The sequence below is a fragment of the Morus notabilis genome, unplaced genomic scaffold, assembly GCF_000414095.1.
Source record: "Morus notabilis unplaced genomic scaffold, ASM41409v2 Scaffold52, whole genome shotgun sequence".
Classification (NCBI taxonomy): Eukaryota; Viridiplantae; Streptophyta; class Magnoliopsida; order Rosales; family Moraceae; genus Morus; species Morus notabilis.
In genome coordinates this window covers 216,669-241,929 of record NW_010362558.1, presented here as the reverse complement: position 1 = coordinate 241,929, position 25,261 = coordinate 216,669, and the positions used below count along the sequence as shown (strand labels likewise).

The following is a 25,261-nucleotide window of genomic DNA, read 5'->3' as shown; positions in this document are numbered from 1 at the left end:
TTGTTCAAGGAAGGACCGCATTGAGTGATACATATGAAGTTCTAATAACAAACCAAAACTACGCCTAGGATTATAGCCCGTTGGGTTACTATTGCAATGAAAATTTAGGCCTCGTCCGCTTCACAGATTCGAATTTTCAATTCGAATTGAGATTTTACATTTTTTAAGAACTTTTAACTATAATAAAAAAAATTAAATGTGACATTTTTTAAAAAATTTTAACTATAAAAATTTAAATCAATAAAATAAACAATGCCTTAATAGAATTGTGAAGGAACGCAAAAATATTCCACTTAACAGTCAAATACACTATTTATGAATTAAAGCACTTTATTGAAGTGCTACTCCCACCACCATTTTTATATTTCCTCAAATCCTTTCTCCTCCTCTCCTTTTTGCTTGTGGTTTAAGTAATAATCACTATTTATTATCGTGATTAGATTTTAGTTTAGAATGGAGAGCCGAGAGGTGCCTAGCCTTTTCACCGCCCCCCATTTTTGACTTTGAATTATATTGCACTTTCAAGGAAACCTTTTATTTACGAATTTACACACAGAAAAGGAGAAAATAAATAAAACATTTATATACACAAAAGAAGTGAACTATTCTTTTTTTTTTCATCAATTAAACTAAGATATGATCTAGCTACAGGATGTTATGCATGGCCATTAGCTCCCAAAATTGTCTCTTTTCTCCCTTGAGTAATATTCAAATTTGTCCATTGTAACACCCCGAGAAATTAAGTGAGATTAATTAAGATAATTAAAATTTGTTAGTGTGACTAATTTAATTTAGTTAATTAATTATTGTTTATCAAGTATTTTTGACGTGTAAATTTAAATAATTTCAAGGAATTTAAATGTTTTCAGTATTTATATTTTCACCTCAGAAGTGTGTGTACACACATTTCCTGGACTGTCTTCTTAAATATTTTGACACATGTTTTTCTTTCCTTTTTGTTTTCCTTCTTTTCCTTTCTTTCCCGTGCACCCCCACTCTCCCTCTTTCTCTGTCGTTTTTCACACACACACACTCTCTCTCTCTCTCTCGCGCGTTCTCACTCTAATTTGTCACAAAATCAACCGGATTTCAAACCAAAGAAGAATTTCAAGGAGTTTTCATCGTCAATAGAAGGATTTGAAGTAAGATTTCGGAAAAACTTATCTTGAAACTCGAATTTTTCTGTTAGAAAACCTAGTCTTAGTTTGAAATGGATTTTGAGTAAAATCCCGATATAAATTGTGGATTTTTTATTCTTTGGACTTGATTTGTCATTTGAAACCTGGATTGAGTAATTTCCCTTTGAAATATCTCGAATTAAACTCGAATTTGCTAGTTTTTAGACTGATTCGGTGAGTTTCTCGCCTTCCTGTTCTCCACCGGCCGACCTATGCAGTCAACCGGTTTGCACACCACCGGCCGACTGGTGGTGATGCACATCTCTGTCACCGATCGGCCGGTTGACAGAGGAAAAAGGGTGAGTCATTTCGAAAACCCTGTTTTGACCTCAATTTTTGAAGAGAACCCAAATTAGCTTCATTTGGGGACCGAAAGTAGATGGATTAGCATCTTTAATCCATATTTTGAAATAAAAAACCCTTGGAATGATGATTTGAAACATGAAATGATTTATGAAACTTGTGATTAGATTAAGGCACGCTAATAGGAAATTGAAATGTATAATTGAAATTGGTTTACTTTATGGATGAGAATCAAATCCTAAAGAGTTGTTTTGTGCAAATGCTAGCTGAAGAATCAAATTGAAGGCTTTGAGGAAGCAAAAGCCGGAATAGCGTAACGCTAGCCACAGGTTTGGTGTTTGAGAGGTAGGATTTCTTGTCCTTTTCTTTGATAGCCTGTTTTAAAAAGTTTTGGCATTGCAAATGTTTTAAAAAAAGACGTGTTTGCGAATAAAAGTATTTTTAACACAATAACTTGATTTTAGCTATTGGAATTATAATGAACTATTTCAGAGTTTTAATGAGTGATTTCTTAAGATAAGAGATCTTGCGAACCGGTAAACCTGTTGATGGCCTAGATAGGATGTGGAGAGTGTATCCTTGGGGGCAGAACCTGAAACCTGGACCAGGCAACTACGATGGTGATAAGGTTTGTGCTTGTGGTTGTGTAAGTAATTTATGAGATGATAAATTACTTGCTGATGCCTGTAATATGGAATTTTCAGTTTATATTTCCTTTTAGAAAAAGGATGTGAGGTTCCGGTTGTTGTGTTGGAACTGAATATCTATATTTACTTGTTTATTTATTTATTTACTTACTCATTCATTTATTTACTTGTTTATAAAATTTATTTCAAAATATATCCTACTGGGCATTTCGCTCACGTTTTATCTATTTTTATAAATACTAAACCCCTCCTAGACAATGCTAGGAGTAGTGCAGAGTAGCTGAATTAACTGCTACCATCTGATCAAGTGGGGACGTTGTACTCTTCCTCCTTGTGTATAAATGTAAGAATTGTAAATTCTGAAACTCTGAACTATAGATTTCTAGACTGTGGTTGATGTCTGTAAATGATATTTACATGTTCATGTATGTACAATATTGTATATCCTGTGGGTGGGCCCTGAATGATGCAAGGGGCTCAGTTTCTAAACCTCTTGTATTAGAAAGTGTGAAAGTTCACATCACTTTCTTATTATTTAATCTCAGTAAAATGTGAGACTTGTTTAGAAATTTTCTTAATATTTTACTTTTAGTTTTGATTATTATATTTTCAAATGTCTAATTACTTTTTTAATCATATTTAATTTATAAATGAGCCTCCACGTCACTAACCCCTATTTGGGGACGTGACAATCCATAGAGAGGAAATAATTGATCCTTTTTTTTTCCTGAAAGCTAGTAAATAAGAGTTATATGCGATATGTATTGATCATTGAGGTTATTGAGCAAATATCCTATGTGATGATCCGATGAAATTGATGTTTAAGATTTTCCAATTATTCACTCCCTTAACTATTTCTGTTTGATACTTCAACATTGCTTTTTGCTATTAGCCCGTTACACATGATGGTTGGATGTTATATGTAGTTAAGCATTAAAATTCATGAGATCTGTAGGCTTGTGAATATAACAGTTGCTCTTAGCGCTTAGGTCCATGTGACAATTACCACAATAATTTGTGTGGCCAGTCAATTCTTATCACATCACTGCATTATATATACACATATATAGTACAAATGCTCCTTAAACGCTGTTTAGGTTCCTAAGTTTAAGATAATGGTCTTCGCTGAATACACAACAATTCAATTGATTTTGGTGGTTTTGAATATTTCTGCTTAATTTAATTTCAATGCTCATCATACGAGAAATTTAGAGCGTTCTCAAATAGCTTTTATTAAGAGAAATTCATATAATTCTAAAATGCTTATTCTTACACTTGTACAATTTTTTTTTTTTTTTTGGAGTAAGTCTATGGAGGAGCTCGCAGATAGAAGGAGAGTGTTTGCTTGAAGTATGTCATTTGGACCAAAGGCAAGTTGTCCAAGACTTGCATAAGGGTGATGACTCGGAGTACATCAGTTGGATTGAAGATGGTTGTACCAATGACGAAGTTTAGGGTACGGAAAGTATACTAAAATCACGATTTTTCATTCTGGCATTTGAAATTTAATTATTTTTGTAAAATGAAAATACTGTAATAAAATTAATAATTTAAATTTGAATATATGAAACAAACGAACTCTTAGAGTGTAGTTGTATGTCCAGAAATAGTTAGCTTGTCATTTATAAAGAGTGACATTGTGTGTTGGAATTGGTGGAGCTTTCTTGTAAATTTGTGATTCCATTTGTTTTTATAAACTGTAATTTGAAGTCAATAAATTCCTCCTTCTCTCGCTGGTGCGTGTGGTTTTTTACGTATTGGTTTGAGGCATGTTAAATAACCACATTATCATTTTCCTATTTTCTTGTGGCCATTTCCTATTAGATTAATGTACTTTAAAAGTATTTGTCTCGTTTTTTTCTTAAGAATAGTCAAACTCCCGCATAGAATATATAGCCTGTTAGGTTACTACTACATATATATGAACTTCTACGGTGAACCCTCAATTTTACTCCACTGGTGGAGTATTATTTTTTTATCATTAGATTAATTTTTTAACAATTATATTTACAGTAACATTATTGTGTGGTGTCTTATAAATTTTTAATATAGTGTTATATAAATTTAACCGTTAAAAAATTAATTTAACAATTAAAAAAATAGTACTATGATAGTAGAATAAGAATGGGTGTTCCTAGAAGTAGAAGTTTCCATGTATATATTGTGAAAAAAAAAAAAATTAGAATTCCGAAGAATACAAGAATATCCCATCGAAAAGTCAAACGCACTATTCATGAAGAAAGCACTTTATTGAAGTGCTACTCCCACCATATATTCCCTCCCTCCTCTTTTCTTATTTACTTGAGGATTAAGGAATAATCAACTATTTACTAGCGTGATTAGATGGAGAGGTGATAGGTGCCTTTTAACCTTTTTTCACCGCCGCCCATTTTTGACTTTGAATGATATTGCACCAATGCAATCGCAAGGAACCTTTCTAATTAACTATTATAACACATTTACGGTACGACCATAAAACGAAAAGGGAAAAAAATTGGTTGAATATGATAAACATGGACAAAAGAAGTGAATTTTTCCTTTTTCTTTTCTTTCCTCTCAATCAAACTTAAACCACTAACCAATATGATCTACTAGCTACATGCTATAAGATGGTAAGCTATGCATGGTCATCAGCCGTTCAAAATCACCTCTTTTCTCCCTTGATTAATACGCAATATTTGCCCTTTTCTAAGAGGAAATAATTAATTTCCTTTTTTTTTTCCCCCACTGAAAGGGAAGGAAAGAACGAAAAGTCATATGCTATATGTATTTCTTTTTCTTTATATTGGTCCGTTCATTTCACCGATTCGAGTTTAGAATTTGAGTTTTACTACAGTAAAAAACTCTCAGAAACAATCACATCTAACTTTTTTACTACAGTAAAAAGTTTTCACATAAAATCACATCTCAACTCAAATTAAAAACTCGAATCAACGAAATAAACGGGCTCATGTGGGTTTAAAATTGTGCCCTTTCAAATTCAAACTCCACCTGATTTCAACATAGGATGGAAGCTATAAAATTCATATTTATCAAAAAAAAAAAAAATTCCAAGTTGTTATTTCATATTCATAAGTGAAAGTTACCCTATCCCATGACATTGCTATATGCTATGATGTGGATTTGAATTACAATTTAAGTTTTTGTTATAGTATTTTTTTTATAAATATTTAAATTTAACTTTTTTTATTATAATACTTTCTCTTAAATAAATTCACTTTTTAATTTAAAGCCCCAAAAAGGAGCTATTGAGCAAACATCTAATGTGATGATGCAAAGAAAATGATGTTTATGGTCCTCTAATTATCCAATCTTTTTAACAATTGTTGTTTGATACTTCACCTTTGATTCTTGCAATTACACGTACATGATGGTTGAATGTGTGTGTGTGTAATGTAGAGAAGCATTAAAATTTATGAGACCAGGAATGTGAATATACATCATTGCTTCTTAAGACCCTTGTGATCATTAAACCAATATTTTGTGTGGCCACTCAATATTTAACATTTCACCGTGTTAGATCTCGTCGTAATTATATCAGATAAACTCCATATATATATATATATATATACGTTTTTGTTTCCTGTTGACATTTCCCAGTACTACAAAGGATATGCACAAGTCTATTTTTATAACACCGAGTTTACCAAAACCGTTTGATTTAAAGTATTAATTAGGTGTTCATAATATCTGAAAATATCAAATGGAAAAATTAATACATATCTTTCAATAAATACTCACTAAGCTTGTTTTTAGATTCCAAGTTTAAGATAGCCGAAATGGTTTTGGTTGAATATACGACAATTTAATTGATTTTGGCGGTTTTAACGTATTTCAGCTCATGAAAAGGACTTTTTTTTTCTTTCTTTTTTTTGGTTAGAAAAGTACATTTAATTGTCTTCTGAATCATGTCCAGAATTATTATGATCAATTAGGCCCACAGGTAGGGGCCATATGTAGCCACTACTGCCTCTTTGATAGTACAAAATATTAACTAAATTGATAAATGATATATCAGCCGACAACAATATTAATTAAAAAATGAGAATATAAAATGGGAAGCAGAAAAGAATGTACGAACGTCCTCTAGTAAAAAAAATGAAATAGAAAAATAAAATCCGTAGAATGTTATGATTCTTATGAATAATATGAACGACTTTAGAAACAACCAAGTAAATAATAAAATATTTACAGTTGAAGAAGGCAACGAAAATAACAGCACATAAAACGTTACCGATTATCTTCGATTTTTTGTTATTTGGAATTGGTAGGATATGCCTCTTTCTTCAAATTCATAGATTGGTGGAACTAATATTACCTAACAATCATAGGGTTAAAGCTACAATACATTCCACTTTATTTTGAAAGTACCATAAACTAGTTTAGTTGTTGAAATTATTTCAATTTTTAGCTTGACAACTTTTTTTTTAATAGCAAAATCAGTTTTTCCCAGAGTTTAGTGATTGAGATTTAGACCGCGTACAATTTATAGTAGGGAGTTTCACCTGTAAGATTAGAAAAATAAAACTACAGATAGTTTTAATTTTTTAAGTTGTTTTCAACCGTTAGATTTGTAACAGAAATTGTCTGTTATGTATATTTTTTTAATCTCATTTAATTTTGATTAGATTCAACGGTCAGAAAATTAATCATACCCATAAGACGATCTACCGGAGATAATCCCTTCATAGTAACCTCCATTATTTTCCCTCCTGTCAGCTATAGTTTTTGCCTTATCTTCTTTGAAAGTGCTTCCCTTTGTTCTCTTAACATGTTTTATAGTTTAAGAGTTTCTATGGCGAAAATTTTTCTTTCTTACTATCAAAAAGAGCTGCTATAATAAATGTTGAGTTAAATTTTAATAATTTGATAGATAAATATCCACATTTGTGCTAACATAAAAACTATTCTCATTTATAGATCTACCATAGAAATGGCTATAAAAGATATCAAATCCATATGCCAACGCGACGGACAATCCATTTAATGGCATTATCATTATTTTTTTTTTATCTATTTTCGGAAAAAATAAATAACCATAAAAGGATAGCTACTAATGCAGCTGCAATCCTACAGGAGATGTAGTACTTTTCCAAGGAGCAATTACTCCTCTCTGGTCCCTCTTCGTACAAACATAAGCTTTCTCACTGCTCAAACCCTTCTTCTTAAGGACATAATAATCACATATATGTATATATTATATATATAAAGCCTTCCCACCCCTCACAAATTCTGGGTTGATTTTGCATATGATTGAAAGAAATAGTAATGGCTCACGTTTTTCACCTGTATTATAACTGCTAGTTGCCTCCAATTATATGTTCCATGTGGGCTGCAAATTAATCTTAGGCATATAAAACAAGACCAACATAATCAATCAATGCAAAAGCATACCATTTCAAATAAACAAAACAAAAGGATCATTTATAAATAAAAAAACATATATCATGTGTGCCTTCACTTTATAGACATCTTTTTTTTTTTTTTTTACCTGGATTGCGGCACAAAAACTTCAAAATAAGAAAGCAAGAGAATCATTTATAGATATGGAATCATTGTTGTACATAACTTTGTAGACATAATTTCCCTAGAATAAGGCATGAAAAACTCGAATATATTTAGACTTTATTCATTTTACCGATTCGAGTTTTCAGTTCTAAGTTTCTATAGTAAAAAGTTCTCATAAAATATCACATCTAATTTTGTTCTATTACAGTGAAAAATTCTCAGAAAATGTCACATCTCAGCTTGAATTGAAAACTCGAAACTACGAAGTGAACAAGGCCTTATTCTTCCTAAAAATTATAGTTGTGTCGGCATATTCATCTTTCATTTCATATCCTGAAGAAAGTAGAAAAAAAAAAAGAAGTTAAAAGAACTATAAACAAAAAAAAAAATTTAACATAATCAATAATAGGAGATATTATCATGCATGTCGTTACTATTATTGTGAAAATCCCCTATAAAAGATTCATAATAATTAGTATAGAATATGTATCACTTCATATTATAATGGTAGATATGAATTATCACTTATCACCTAATGAAATGAAGAGAACTTTTGTCGTTAATTTGTATGTGCAGTCTAATTAAGGTCTCATTCATTTCGTCGATTTGAGTTTAGAATTTGAGTTTTATTACTGTAAAAAGCTCTCATAAACAGTCAAATTTAATATTTTTATTACAATAAAAAAATCTAACGTAATATTATATCTTAACTCGAATTAAAAATCTGAATCAACGAATTAAACTAAATGAGTACTAAATATAATTTTACTCACTTTATCATTAAGGTGTTTGAGTTCAAATTATTCACTTTCAAGTTTAAAAAAATAAATTGAAAATATAGAATGAATAATAAAGGGGGCAAAAGCATAATGAGAGGGGAAATGTGGTGATGGGCGGGAGACATGAATTCTCGTGCTTCTCAAGTGTGATAGAATTGGATGTGGGTCCCAGGCTCCACACATCCCAGCAAATTGCCAGCGAGGATCTTCGTCTGCACTTGTCATGTGTGGGACCCCTCCACTGGTGATGACGTGTCAACATATGGGCTTCTAGCATCGACGTTGTGCTGGCACTTTTATAACGCCGACGCATAATAACGACAAAATGGGAGTATTCTCATCCCACACATACACAGCTTTCAGAAATTATTGTGATTATCCTTTTTTTTCCTTTGGGTTGAGAATGCAATTGTTTTTGTAGATCGTACAAACAATTTCTGTATTTTTCCTTCCTTCAACCGTCACGTGAACATAGAAGAATAGTTGAATAATGAATAGTTAGTTCTTCATTTGTTTTCATCAATTTTTTTTTTTCATTTCGGGAATATAAAATTCGTGCACTATTTAATGCCTCTCAAACAACATTGAAGAGTACGTTTGACAATGTTGACATGCCAGCGTTTAGTAAAAAGTGCGTTAAGGTGTATTCGTATCATGATTCGAATCATAATTTATAGTGTGTTACAATATTTTTTCATATAAAAAATATACATAAATCAAGAATGATTTTGAATCCATAAACCAAACGTCCACTAATACACTAGTGGTGTCAACTAATAACATTTGGGTCTTCGTAACGTTAGACCCATAGGTGAATCTTATTTTCATTAGTAGTGGTACTTAATTCCGGTGGTGGCTGGTCTCTCACTATTTTATGAGGAAAGTACACAAAAAAGTTATTATTTAATTGGTTATACATGTAGGAACGATTCAAGAAACATGAAAAACATTAGTATATCTTTGTTTTGGGTCAAAGGAAACGCCCAAATTCAACCACGAGAAGGCTGTATAGCTGCGAGTAGATTCTTGAGGGCATTGTCATATGATATAAAACCCATGAACCAGAATTCATGGCCATCCCTCGTGACTACATGTATGTATTTGTCGGAAGGGTTCCATCTGTTCGCACAAGGATTCACTGTCCTCAACTGCTCGAGCTGTATCACAACCTACGGCACCATTCAAAAAACACAATTTTTTTTTTAAATAAGAAAAAATAACAGAATCTTAGTCTAAAAATAAAACAACTAGAAAAATTATCGTGAATGATTTTTTCTTCTCTTATTTACTCATAACAAGAAAATAGTCAGATTTCTCGGTAAATAATAAGATTTATAAATTACTTTGGTTAATAGCTGCAAATTATTTTTAGTCATCAAAAATATAATATTTAATAATGAACTTTAGTCAATACATAGGGAATTCATAATAAAAAAGGGTCATTTCTTAATCCAAAAAAATCGTTTTAACTACCTAAAAAAGTTACAGTATTTTCCTAAATCTCGCAAACAAAAATTTTGTGATTCCAACGGTATTTCAAAAAAAAATTATTATATTTCAACATCACTCTCATAAATTTGCCAAACTTTTACCATACGACTCAAACTCCGTGAGTGGGCTTCTTGTTCAACCATTAAACATTTGTGATTGGGCTCATCTTATTGAGCAATAACTTGATCGGCCCATGGCTAAGAACTAGATCTTTTCGGACCTTGGAAGCACTTACAATATCCTAATTAAGCTGAAGGGCAAATACGCTTTAAAAATACATGCGTTTTAAATTTTTAAGTGTTACACTTGATTAATAATATTTAACTTGATTAAAAAAGAGTATTAATAAAAAAATAAATGATAAAAATTTTAAAATAATACATTCAAAAAGGGAGTTCACCCATTTTCTCTAAGTTGTAAAATGGTCGCCAAATAGGTAGCAGAAGTTAGTTATAAGAGAAGATGTTTTGTTCAGTGTTTACCTTGTAATATGACGACTCTGGAGTCCCTTGGGAAGGGTAGTGGGTGAGGGGAAAATCACTGCAAAAGGCTATTCTCTTATTGGAAATGTAGAGTGTGCCAATCACAGGTCCAGAAGCAGTGGACAAGTAGCAAGCATACGAGTGTAAGAGCTTCTCTCCGGCCATGCTCTGAAACGCCTGCCGGAACACTTTCTCATATCCCCCACCTGCCAACACCTTTGTTCCCTGAGCAACCCTTGCCAGTGCCGCGTCCGACATACTAGGGCTAATTCTCACTGTCACGTACACAAAATTAAGACAACACAATACAAGTTTAGGTTAAACATGGATAGGCATGTGTAGATCGAGAAAAACGCCATTTATTATTATTAGATTTATTTTTATGCTTTGTTATGTATTAATTTTGTTCTGCTACTTTTAAGAAATAGACGCCCCAATATTTTACTCTCGAATAAAATTTGGAGAAGAAAAATAAACAAACACCTTTAATCATTGCAGTAATTCGCTACGTTTATATTTAACCGTTGCAGTAATTCGTCATGATAAACAATAAATTACAATAAAAATCGCACACCTTTTAAACTTTGGTCGATCCGCACGTGCCTTATAAGTCGTGACAATATCTAGACCCACAACTTAGAAAAAGCTATTAGGGTTGAAGTGATTTGAATTTAGTGCTGAACTCTAGTTTTTCTCTAAGTTAATGGGTGCAAGCTTTGATTGACACATTAATGTGACTGGTAAGAACAAAGCATGAAATGGAAATAGAGACTAGTTTTTGGCCCCAGAGGACTGAACTTCTCCCCAGGGATTTTCTGATTATTACTGAAAAGGAGTAAGAACAATACAGAGATGAGCAAGTGTTCGAGAGACTTGCTAGCTCTCCCAATTTTACCAAAAAACCAGCCCATCTCAAATCTACACAGCCTATCCATTTATTCATCCCCCACTAACTCACAACCAATTGCTTAACAAACTACATCCCCCTCCTGCAATTCTCACACGAGCCAAGCAAGCTTACTCAATTGCTCGATTTCCCTCCCCCCGAAGTACTAGTTTTACCATTCTGCCCCTTCTTCCTCTTCCTAGAGTAGGTGATGTGGATTGGAGCCTTATCAGGAACTTTTTAGGGCCCGTTGATTTGAGCTTTTAATTCGAATTAATATGTGATTTTATGTGAGAGTTTTTTATTGTGGTAAAAAAATTAAATGAGACTGTTTTTGAGAATTTTTTACTCTAATAAAACTCGAATCGGTGAAATGAACAGAAGTTACTTTTTATTTTCAAAAGGATATGCTGTTCATAGTAAAAACTAGATGTGCTAGATATTCTGTAGTGCTAAATGACCCCTAAACTGATCCACCTACAACTAGTTTTGAATTATGTTCGTACAAATCACTAACCAATTGTCTGATTGTTTATGCATTTAGTTTCACGAAGTTGATTTGCTTATATATATATATATATATATATATATATGTCTTCCACAGTTCCACTATAACTGAATCACAATCTAAAAACGACACATTCATTTTTTAAACCAACTTCAACTCAGCATATAAAAAAACAGCCAAACCATCTAAGAATGAGGCAGTATGGCATTCACGTTGATTTTCACTTGTTAATTAGAAAAGCATAAGAGGAACGACAGCAGATTATTGAAGAAAGAACTCACGGTGATTCCAGAAGTTGTCTGCAATGACTTCTGCTTTTCTTGTGGCTTCTTCAAACCTCTTTCCGCACCGGCCGAAAGCACCAAACACCTTCACCCTTTGACCTATAACAACAGCGAATATACTTAAGAAACACATAATATTTTTGCCATAACTTGCCAAGAAAAATATCATGATCACCTGATATTTACCCTTCAAAACGGTCGTTCTATAGTTATATAGAGTTTTACAAATTCAAAGAAAAACGAAAAGACGGCAACAGAAAGACTCACGATTGCCAGATGAAGGCGATGCAGAAACAGGGGAACATTGGACGTAAGGATTGTTGTTGTTGTTGTAAAGGGCCAAGCCTGTGGAAGGAGTTGAGTGGCTATTCATGTTTTGAGGTCTTTTTTGTTTTTCCCTCTTCTTGCGGAAACAAACAAGATGATGGGAGTTTCAGGCTTTATAATCGATGAGCTTCGTTTATTCCGAGGTAAGAATTTTTTTGTTTGTTTTTTGTTTTTTTTTCCTTTTCCAAAGTGGGAACGGAATCGATCTGAATCGTACAAAAGGTGCTTTTAGTGGTCAAGTGCGTCTTTTAATCTAACGCGCGCGAGCGCGCGCAGAGAATATAATAGAATTAAGAATCCAATCTTCCACCGCCCTAACAAAAGAGAATTTTAAAGCTATCCAATTTTCTAGCATTACATTATACTTTAGTAGAGGTGCTTTTACTGTTTATACTATAGTGCTATAAATAGTATCTTTCTTATTTAATCCCTAATATTCCTTTCTATATTGGTCTAATATCATTTTGAATGTTAATTTACTATCATGCTCTTTATTTCATCTTCAGTTATTTTTTTTCACTTTCTCAATTGTTTCATTTCCTTTCACTTTTTTTATTATCTCTGCTTTCCTCTACTGTCTTCTACAACCTTCTATGGTTTTCTTTTTTTTCCTTCTCTTCTGGAGCAAATTTTCTCACTTTTCTTGTTTCTTCTCTTTCATTTTTGGTTTCTTCGTTCTTTTCTTCTTCGTTTGTTTCGAAAGGAAAAAAAAATTTCTCTACCTTTTGTTTTCTTCTTATGCTTTTGGGTGATTAGGGTTTTGTTGTTTTGGTATTTTTTACACTATGGTGGTTTATAAACATTTATGTCTTCATATATTTTTTGTTTCTTCATTTTCTTCTTTCCGATCTGTTTGGATATTAATTTTTCCTTTTTGTATCGTTTCTTCTTCTCTGATATTTTTAGGTGTTATGAGCTTTTTTCATTTCGTCATTTGTTTACTAATATGGTTTGTGTTTATCTCTTCTGATCTGTTTGGGTGTTTTAGGTTTTCTTAATTTCGTCATTTGTTAACTAATATGGTTTTTCATTTAATTTTTTTTATTTATTTCTAAAAAAAAAATTTCTTTTAACTGTATAATTTTTTTTGTATTTATATTTTTTTTGTTTTTTTCTTTATGATGTTCTGTTCTGAAACAATAAAATTTTTGTATTTACCTGTTTTTTTTTTTTCAAGTTCTTCATGCAGAGGCATTTGGAAATGTTTTTCTTCTTATGTTTTTTTTTTCCGATCCATTTTAGAATTTTACAAATGTCTATTTTTCTTTATTTTTGTTTAGTCTATTGTCTTTTGTCATTCTGGCATTAGCTTAATTACTTGTTCTTCTTTTTCATTTTCTTAGGACTCTTACTATCTAATCGTGTTAATTTTGTGGTTTGACACGTGTTTCTTCTCATTACTCAGCTTTGTTTAACGGGGATTTGATATATGATTGTCTGTTGCTTATTGGCTCCGTTTTGCGGTGGTTTTCCATCTTCTAGACAACTGTTGTTGAGTAATCGTGTTTTTGATATATCTATTTTTGCATGACTTTTTATCAAAAATTGAGCAAAAATTTAATGTCGTTTTCTATATATAACATGTTATGTTTTGTTACAATAGCAATATATTTTACTTTCTATGATGTATATATACGTGTAAATATATTTTAATTAACAATACTATATATTTTTGTGTAAATATATTTATAAAAATTTCAAATCTATCATATAATACAACACTGTATTCCGTAGCGCGAAATACAAACTCGTTAATTCCTAACAGAACTAATATGCAGAATGGACCATTTATGTGAAAATGCTTTTTGGTAGTGGGACTTCACCTCCATATGGAATTAACTCCTTAAGATTGAATTTTCCTTTTCTAGTAGCTGTGTCACAAGAAGTGGTACCATGGTCATTTTTGTCAGCAATTTGGAATAGATTATAAAATAATTACGACCATATGTATAATTAAAGATCTTTTCTGGATGTAAAATCTTTTCTCCTTTTCTTTTGCGTCTTTCTTTTCTTTCTTTAGCATCTACTCAAAACTACTCTAGAAAGCGAATTTTCTAGCCGCACCTGGCTTTATTTACAACATTTAAAGAAGTATTTACACAAAATGGTCACCTTAAACTATGTGCTTAGAATATGTCATTAATTTAATAATATTATTAATATATATATTTTATGGTTATTGAAATAATATTTTTTTAAATGTTTCTTTTTTATGTGAGTGGTTATGAATTTCTATAATTGATTTTATAGGTGGTTGATAAAATGATAAAATATCATTAGGAACTATCTTACAGCTTTAAGTGTAAATATCGCAACTCACGGATATTCTTTTTTCAATATCCTGCATAACGGACATATATATCTAATTAACTCTTGAAAAAAATTGATGAACTCACTTTTTAAATACATTGTTCCAACGTTTTTACTTTTTCTTCTTAATTAATACCTTCTTAGGCTTTATTCACTTTGCAGATTTGAATTTTTAATTCCAGTTGAGATGTGACATTTTTTAAGAACTTTTTACTGTAGTAAAAGAAAAATAGATGTAACATTTTTTAAGAACTTTTAACTGTATAAACCTAAAATTAAAAACTTAAATCGGTGAAATGAACGAGACTTTAATTGATATAATTCTTTAAGTAAAAAATATTAATCAAATTTAAAAAATAAAAATCTAAGACCATTCATTTTAAAAGTATTTGTCTATTTTTTTAACTTTTTTTAAAAGTCCTACCAAATTGACACACACAAATGATTAAAAAATATATATATAGTACACAAAGACAGAGGGATGCAACAATGGGCCGGAGCCTGTGGGCCGGCCCAAGCCCATCAAGCCCATCCTAACACAGTGTCGGGCTAGCACAGCCTGTCACTGTTCAAGGCACGGCCCAACCCATAAATATTGGTGGACTGAGCTGGGCCAACATATATCAGCCCATTGGCCGGCTCGGCACGACCAATGAAAAATCATGGGCCAGGCCGGACTGGGTCCATCTAGGCCAATGATGGGCCAGCCTAGCCCGGCCCGTCTAGGCCCATAATGGGCCAGCCCATCCCATTTAGGCTCATAATATCTTCATGCTTTTTTTTATTTTTTAGTAATTTTGTCAACATTTATATATAATTATCCTGATTGTACTCTTTTTTCCTTACCTAGATTTTGTCCCACTAAGTTTTCCTTATAAAGGTTTTTATTTAATAAGGTAATCGTAAATAAAATATCTCATTTCATATTTTTATTGATTATTCAAACTTATATATTTGTTAACTTGTTTAAAAAATATAAAATAAAAATAAAAAAATTGAAAATTGCATGCTTAGATGGGCTAAGATGGGCCTTTAGTGGGCTAGCCCATGGCACAGCTCATCCTGGCCCGCAGCACGGCCCAGCTTGGCCCGCGGCACATCCTAACTTGGTTCACGTAAAATTGACCCGTGATGTGGACTCGACTGAGGTCATTCTTATACGGCCCGGCTCGCATGGGCCTAAGGAGAATGGGACGGGCTGGCCATTCTTACATCTCTAAGAGGGTTGCTCTAGCGTCTAGTGTCTACAAATATTATGATTGGGCTACCTCATACTTGCCTTGGCTCAAAATTGAGACGATTTGTGTAAGAGCAATTCCAATCAAACTCTTTAAATTTTAATTGAAGTGGATAAAAAGTTATTTTAATTAACTTAAATTATACTATTTATTTTAATTAAATATAAATTATTTTAATATTTATTTAATTTAAATATATAATAATTTATTTAATTAAAAAAACTTTTGCTTTTGAAAAAATAAAATAATAGAAAAACAAATAATTAGCAAAGAACTAACAACTTCTTACTAATTATATTTAACTAGAGTGAGGTACATTCTTTAAAATAATTAATTATTTAATTAATAGTTAAAATAGAGAAAAGAAAAAAATAAAATAAAATAAATTATTAACTATTTTAATTAAAAATATGAGTGGATTAATATTATAAAAGTTATTTTAATAAAAAATATTTAAAAAATATTTAATTTATGAATTTAAAATCATAATTTTTATTTTTTATTTTTAAATTTAAAATTTTTTATAAAAAATTATTGAACCAAAAATTATAATTCTAAGGTCTCGTTCATTTTACCGATTCGAGTTTTCAGTTTTAAATTTTTATAGTAAAAAATTTTTAAAAAATATCATATCTAATTTTTTTTATTATAATGAAAAATTTTTAAAAAATATAATATTTCAATTCGAATTGAAAATTTAAATTCACAGAGTAAACAGGCCTAAACAACAAAAACCCTACCTTAAACTAGTTTGTCCTGTGACTCTTGTTAATTAAAAAACCTTATCCAAAACATCGAAAGCACACATAAGTTGCACCTTTTCCTCACTCTCTTGTCGTCTAGCCTCTCTGCACTCACTTAAATTTGTCGCACCCATACACAACAGTTACACGCCAAGTGTTCTCATTTCTTGTCACACTTTGACAGAAAATTTCTCTCTTTTTTATCTCCACAATTATTCCGCGTCAAACGTCACATCAATCTCCGAGACTGCAACTTCAGTAAGCAAACGCTCTCTGCCTCGTCATCCTAATCAAAATGAATTATCTTATCAGGATAAAATTCTGATACACCCACGTCAATACTTGTCCTACCAAACAAATTTGTCATTAGCGGATGTGTCCATGTTCTTCATCTTACAACCATCCGATCTATTACCGTACACAGCAGTATAGCTCATCGACGGTACAGATCTATCAAAACTCGTTTTGTCCCAAAGAAAATATCATTCCAAAACTCGTGATTGGCTCGTATAGTGCGCCGCAATGTACACAATGTGCATTTGCCGCGTTACATCGCTCCTCCCCACAAGAAAACAAACAAATAAATTAAAGGACAAATCCTGATTAAATTATCCTATTTTTTTAATCTAATCAAATCAAGATTTCATGATCGCATCCTTATCATCTTATACGGACAAATGGACTGCCGTTGACGTTAGAGTCGGGGACGGCGTCGTTGAACCCAACCCAACGGCATTTAACGGCTGAGGGAGGTGAGATCGCCGCCGGAGACGAGTTTTCAGGGACGAGATTCGTCGTCCGGCGGTACGGACCGAACCATTTGTTCTGCATGTAGCGATTCTTCCTCCATGGAGGTATTGAGAGGTCCGTGATCTTGAGGGATCTCTTGGCGGCTTCGCACATTGCTCTCACGATCCTCTTCAGCTCGTCTCCGCTGCCGACAAAGACTCTCGGCAGAGACTCCAAGAGCTTCGAGTAATGCACCGATGGCCTTGCGATCTCGAACTCGGCGGCGAAGTCCAGGTCCACGAAGTATCGGCGGCTCTGCACCGATGTGCCGGTCGGTTCGACGACGGCGTCTATGAACTCGTAGTTTCCGGTGGTTAGTCCACCGGAGGAGTCCCACCTCGTCTTGCAGATCGCGCCATTGTGCCCCGATTCCCTCAGGTACGACATCACGCTTCTTCTGAACTTTGCTTTGTTAGATCTCAGGTGAGACAACAACTCCGTCGCTTCGGTGACGTGAGCGAGGAGGCGTCTCTTGTACGCATCCGCATTGCTAGATGCTGCACTCGATCTGAGTATGCTTTCCGTCGAGTCGGCTCGTTCGGAGACCGAGTCAACCCGGTCCAAGTCGGAGTCGCTCTCCGGAGACCGAGTCTCCGAGTCGTCCTCCTCTAAGAAACCGTGAACGAGCTCGGAGAGACACGGCCAATCATCGGTGGCAGAGTGTTCGCTGCCGCTGCTGGCGTAACCGAGTTCCGAGCTCTCTCTCCCGACGAGTCGATCTCTGACTCGGGCGTCTAGTGGATCGGTGACTCGTTTCGTCCGAACGAAGCCCGCCATTTCAATAAGCTAAAGTATTATTTCTTTTTTCTTTTGTTTTGTTCTTCTCTCTCTCTCTCTCTGTTTTTTTTTTTTTTTTTTTTTGGCTTGTGGTTGAAGATTGATGAACAAGCAAAGGAATGTCGCAGAAGCTATATAAAGAAAGGGGTTGGCCTTTAAAGAAGAAATAGAGCAAGTCCGTTTTGGAGGAATTATTTTTGGAATATTCGTTGGAACTTAGAGACTAGAGAGCTTTTCTTTATTTTTCTCATTTTACTTTTACAATTTGTTAAAATAAAACGTGTACTTTAATAAAAATAAATAAAAATAATTTTGACAATTCGAAGACTGAGGGAAGGATATGCGAGGTAGGATCCTAGTAAGGCTTCTGTACACGTTGCAGCATATCCAAGCGCACCCGCGTGGTTTATTCGGACCTTGTGAACTGCACGCTTGCCACGAGGTGGCACGTGGTGGAAATGGGCTATGGGCCTGTGAATCTGGAAGGTGTGGCGGGTCCCGCTTTAAGGGGGTTTTGGTAATCGTATTGTTTCGGTATTTGTTTTGGTATTGGCATTCGTATTAGTACTACTACTACCTCTTGGTGAATCGGAAGGGTGAGAGTGGACCTGTTTAAATATTTCAATTGGATTAATTAGGAATTTAGATAAATCTTATCGTCATCCCAATGGGGTTGCTTTTGAGATTCTCTTTCACGGCAATTTTCTTCCGCGAAATCTCTCTACTGTTGCAGTTAATTTATGATCATTATTTTGATTAAAATTATATGAAATTAAAAAAATATATATTTTTTTTAATTTAATTTTAAAGTTAAAGATAAATAACTATCAGTAATTTATTTTTTTTATCTTATAAGAGAAACACTTTTTTTAATTTTTTTTTTCCCTTCGTGCATCAGGTTTGATTTTGGATTTTTAAGACGCGCTGAAATGGCCTAATTATAATATAAGAGATAATGGGTAATATTCCAGGACTTGTACCTTTATTCCCTATGTCCGCAACAAACATATTCTTTGAGCAAAAAAGAGTTCAGCCCACTCATTATTGGGACTTTTTGTTGAGTGGTGGAATTTTTTAATGTCGTTGTTCGTTTCAAACTAGTTTTTTGCGTTTTTAAAACCATACTCCTAAAAACTTTTGGTCTTTGACAATTGTCTCCAATTTTTTTTTTCTTTTAAACATCTTAAACTTATCATTACAGGTACAATTTAGTTTAAATTAATTACGCCGTTTAAATTAGTGTTAGAAATACCCGTGTGTAACTTGAATGACTTGTAACTTATATAATTAGCGTTTTACTCCCTAAATTTTTAGTGTGTTAGAAAATTACTTCTCAACTTTTAATTTGAACAATTTAACTCTTATTCTCTTCACCAATCTAAATGATATTATCAATATGGGCCATGTTGAGATGGATGGTTTGGAAATTTTAAGAAGTTAATCATTAATATTAAAAGTTTAGCGGATAATTTGTCAAAACATCGAGAGGTTAAGGGATACAAAATTTTTGAGGGTAGAAAGGGAAACTAATCGTTTTTGACTCGTAAGTAATTGAAAACGGAATCCTGATGTCTAATCCCAAAAATTCAACTATATGCAAAATTTATTTATTTCGAAGCCAATCTAGGAAGATGAGCAACTACGTTTCTCTCTATTAATGTTTCTCCATAATTAAGTAGTATTGGGCATAGACTGGTTAGTAGCGTAAAACAAGTCCCTATCATACAATTTTCAGAAATTGGCTGTTTTGAGGAACTTTGCTTCGTTTAAGTTTGATATTTTGTCTTGTATTTTGGTGGGGTGAACAATTCTTATATTGCAAACGTGTAAATTGTTAATACTTACCTTGATAAATTTTTATCAAGTTTTTTTTTTTTAAGTGTGATAATGTGATAGTTTTCTTATTTAATTCTAATGTGAACAAATAATTTAGAATTGATCTTATCACTTAGATTGTTTTTTTCCATGTCCTGGCACATAATTTTTCTTATTTTATTCGATTCGAAAACGGATAGACTATCTTGCTAGAGCCAACCCGTCATGGTAGGTCAAAATTCCAGCCAAATTCTATCTTTGGTGGGGGCTGGAGAAGAAGGGGCCGTCTTTTGGTGCATTAAAAGGGTGACCCGCGAGAGACAAACTTATCATGTCCCAAATGGATAAATATCGAGGATACCAAACATTATAAAAAAAATAAAAAAAATGAGAATTTACTTTATAAGAGTATATTAGTCTTGATTTTTATTTTTTATTTTTAATAAATATCCTTTTATTAATATAATTATTTGATTAAAAAAATTGTGAATCAAGAAAAAAATGTAAAAATCTTGACCCATAAAATTTTAAAAGATATTTATCAAGATTATTCATTAAAATAACACTTAATTGGGCCTATATTGATTAGTTTGTTACTTTGTTGTGGTATTTATTTCTTTCATATATATATTTAAGAAAAAAAAAAGAATTGTTTTTCTAATCTATGGTGAAGTACCACACAATTGGTTAGTTCACCAATTAATACATGCATATATCCCATTTATGGAGACATGTACATAGATATTGCCGAGACCAATTTGCCCCACGTTCTTATTCAATTAGAGATCAATATATTCTTGAAATTTCCAAATATGTGTTATCTCTAAAATAACCCAGACAAATCCCCATGATTGATCAACACGCATTAATTCGCAAAAAATTGATAAACTACTCATATCTTGTAATATTTTCGCGCATAAAAATTAGTTTCTGCATGTATATATATATATACATACATATATATATATATATATATGTATACATACATATATATATATCGGAGGAATATTCTAAAGAAATCATCGTCATTTTCATGGTCCCAGTGAGACTAGAATGTGGACATCATCTCGACACTATCTTCTCATCCAAATAAAGTTGAATGTTGAACAATGAACCTAATAAGTGTAGGGCCAAATTCGCCACTAGTTTTAGTGACTTGCTGCCACAAGAAACTCCAAAATTTCGTCCAAATACTCTTTCGCCTTGTTTCGTTCAACATTCAACGATTTAAATTTTTTATTAAATTGGAATTGTGGTGATTTTAGTTTAATATCTAATTGACTCGGATATTATGAGTATCCATATTGCTATACAATAATAATGAGCACCTATTAGATAATATCAAATGCTAAAATACGTGCTTGTTACCGGCGGGTGGGAAGGAGATCAATATGGCGTATTCTTTCCGATTATATATTCTGAGCTGCAAATTCATTATTCATGTATGCATATATTTATTTGGAAAATTATTGTATTGCAAATCTATTGAACATTATTATTCTTATTAATTATTATTTATTATGAAAACTAAGAAAAAAAATTTTAGAGAGAGAAATTAGAGGGAGAGAGAGTTTCATTAATCTTGTGAAAGTGTACAAAATAAAGAGCCTCAAAGCTTTATTTATAAGAAAATTTTCAGTATTAATCATAGTTACTATTTGCACAGTATTTAGTATTTACGGTCACTATTTGAACAGTAAAATTCTAACATAAACGGTAACTTTAACTGACTTGCATAGTAACTTTAATTGAGGTGTATAACTACTATTCATGCCATTATTATTTTTATTATCTTGAAGCCGTTATTATGGACTTGAACTTTGAAAATAATTCTAGACAAACACTACTTTATTATAAGTAACAAGATTAATAAAGTAACAAGATTGTGTTTGGTTAACCACTTAATTGCATTAATGAATTGCTAATGACATAGTAATGATAATAGGAATAAAATGGAAAGAAAAAAAAATCAATTATTTTGTTAGGTTGAGATTTTGTAATCATAAGATGAAATAACCACTTTGCTTGATATCATGCAATAGAATTGATATTAATTTTACCATAATATCCTTATCATTAAGAAGTCATAAAAATTATTTTAGCTTTAAACCATATTTTCTTGTAATAAATTGGATCACTCATCCTCATAATTGAACTATTAACAATTATATATACTTACTGAAAAATTAAAAACGTGGGGTGCGTTTGGAATTGATTTCAAAACGTTTTTGTTTTCATAGCATAGATCGAACTGCCGAATCGGAAAAATTTGGTGCTATCATATAGCTTTGTATTGGCTAAGTTCACGAGTTGGAGATAAGCGGACTCGAACCGCTGACATCCGCCACAGGGTAAACCACAGCCTCTCAGGCCCCCGACTGATTCTACCATAGAGGCCAACGATAGACAATAACTCCCCCCCGAACACAGCTTACAACTTTCATCGTACTGTGCTCTCCAAAGAGCAACTCTTCTCAAAATCTCAAAAGGTGCTGAGTTGGAATCCCATTCTAACTAAGGATCTGTGCGAAAATGAAAATGAAAACGTTTTTAGTTTCATTTTTGAATTATTTCTGAAAATGCGTTTGGTAGTTTTATTTAGAGATTGATTTCAGTTTTAAAAAAAACTGAAACTGCGTTTGGTGGTTTAATTTTTGAAAACATGTAATAATATATTAAATAAATAATATTATTAAATATATTAAATAAATAATATTATTAAATATATTAAATAATAATATATTAAATAAATAACATTATTAAATATATTACATAATAATATATTAAATAAATAATATTATTAAATATATTAAATAAATAATATTATTAAATATATGATATTAAATAAACATATATAATACAAAAACGGTTTCAAAAAGAGGGAAGAAAATGAAAAAAAAAAAGTGAAATCCGTTTTCAGAAAATAGAAAACGAAAAGGAGAAAATGAAAATACCTTTTTTTCGTTTTTTGATTTCCACAAAAAGACAAAAACGTTTTTGGTTTTGTTTTTAAAAAAAATTTGCACCAAACACGTTTTTAACACCCATTTTTATTTTTTTACTTTGAAAACTGTGAAAAATAAAAATAAAAACACAAACAAACAGGCCCGTGAGGTTTTTTTAGTTCTTTTTAAAATGTCTCTCTCTTACTTCTTTGAAGAACACCCAATGGTTGGAATAGAAGGCTAGCCGGTTTAAGCTATGACGACTGAGAACCTCGATGCGGGACAGACTGCAACCACAGGTCTTTGATGGGGAAGTGAGAGTGAAATACTCAGGTGTGGTGTGGGAAACGGATTGCGACATCAATTTTTTTTTTTTTTTCAAAACACGTGAACTTATCAAGTGTATACAAGTAAATTTAGAGCATGTCTTTTTAATTCGAATTGAGATGTGACTTTATATGAGAGTTTTTTACTGTAACAAAAAAATTAAATGCGATTGTTTCTTAGAGTTTTTTACTGTAACAAAACTCGAATCGGTAAAATTAACGGCATTTATATTTGTTTTTTTTTAGTGGAGAACCAATGGTCAATTAGTATTTGTTTTTTTAGTGGGGAACCGATGATCAATATCAATAGAATCGAGAATTGACATTCACTTTTTTTCAATCTTAATTTATGAGAGAACCTCCAATATTGTGTGAAATTAGTTGTCAATACCAAATTTTAAACATTTGAATGGTAGAAACCAATATACCAAATACCATTTCATTTGAAACAATCTCAGCTGGTTCCTGGACTGTACATTCATGGACCCAGTTATTTATCCTATTTCCAGTAGTCCAACAAGCATTCCAACTTCTAATGTCGATTTTTCGGTGAGTACCGTTCTCACTATACAGTTGAAGAAGACACTCTCTCACGGAGATAATTACATTACATAGCAAAATTTCATATCTTGAGTTGAAATTTAACAAAATTTTCAGAATATTGTAAATATTCTTGTAATATTTTAGATGATCACATAGTTATTATCATAATGATGTTAAATTTTATACTATATAATGATATAGTCATTTCACTATTCGAGTTTAAAGTTTGAATTTTATTATAATAAAAAATTTTCTGAAACAGTCACATCAAATTTTTTTATTACAATAAAAAACTCTCATATAAAATTATATTTTAATTCAAATTAAAAACTTAAATTTGAAGTTTTGCTATATGTGTAAAGAGCCCCGCGGAGATAAGCTATTTCTGGGTCAGAAAGTTTTTGGATCTTAGAAGCTTGATCCACAAAGAGAATTTTGGGCTGACAGAAACATATTCCTAATTAATATGGGCCATAAATAACGGGCCCTCAAGTCAACAACTCACTTCCAATGGAGTAGAATGGGCTAAACCGACATTGAAGCATGTGCTTTATTCGAGAAAATTGCATAATTTACTTTACGTTGAGTCTAGACTTACTTTTTTATGAGTATAATTATTTACTAAAAAGATTATAAATTAAAAATAAAAGATAAAAATTTTAATTCATATACTTTTAAAAGGTATTTATACTTTTAAAAGGTATTTATTAAGATTATCTGTTTTATTTAATTTTTACAGTAAACTTAAATCGACAGTAAAACTGCATCTACATATTTGTGTTTTGTTAATATTATTATTGGAGACCCTTTTAAACGATACATGAAATCCAAATTGTAAAAGATAAATTTTAATCCTTTTTTTTTCTTAATGTTAAAAATACCCCTTTGTGGTTTAAAAGAGACACGAACTGAATAAAGGGAAAAATACAATGAATTTTTTGCTCTTCTTTGAAGAAGCTTGAGCACCCACCTGAAGTACGTGTGGTCCGTTTGACGTGGTTGTAGTAGTTTTCCTCCAACCAAGTAATTCAAGTCAAAGTATATACAAAATTATTGTTACAATGAACATGGAAATAAAGCATTCTTGCTTGCTAGCAATTCTAAAAGCATGACGTGTTTTTGTTTGTAATGTTTGGTGTAAGGAAGATTATGAAATTTTACCACATTTATATTGTTAGGACTACTATTATACCTATTACTAAAGGAGGTAGGAAAGTTAATCTACTAAGTACAATGACTTTCCGATTTTGCCCATGTTTCTTTCTGTTCAAGCCTTTTTTTTATACCGTATGTGTCCTTTTAAGTGTTTTTACTGTTTTACCATCGGTTTTATTTTGTTTATGTGTTTTTTTTCTAGACATTTTGGTCATTTGATTTGGTCC

General features: G+C 31.9%; 2 protein-coding genes across 2 annotated transcripts; both read right to left on the bottom strand.

Moving 5' to 3' along the window:
* Positions 1 to 9,164: 9,164 nt before the first annotated feature.
* On the bottom strand, positions 9,165 to 12,577 carry LOC21398907 (GLABRA2 expression modulator). Its single transcript, XM_010102495.2, has 4 exons — positions 12,334 to 12,577; positions 12,064 to 12,165; positions 10,389 to 10,663; positions 9,165 to 9,584 (listed from the first exon to the last, which is right to left on the bottom strand). Exons 1-4 carry the CDS (start codon positions 12,437 to 12,439, stop codon positions 9,405 to 9,407), a joined length of 663 nt encoding a protein of 220 aa, XP_010100797.1. The 5' UTR covers positions 12,440 to 12,577; the 3' UTR covers positions 9,165 to 9,404.
* A 4,452-nt stretch (positions 12,578 to 17,029) lies between these two features.
* Positions 17,030 to 18,515, bottom strand: LOC21398906. The gene has a single exon (XM_010102494.2). It carries the CDS (start codon positions 18,248 to 18,250, stop codon positions 17,345 to 17,347), a length of 906 nt encoding a protein of 301 aa, XP_010100796.1. The 5' UTR covers positions 18,251 to 18,515; the 3' UTR covers positions 17,030 to 17,344.
* Positions 18,516 to 25,261: the final 6,746 nt, after the last annotated feature.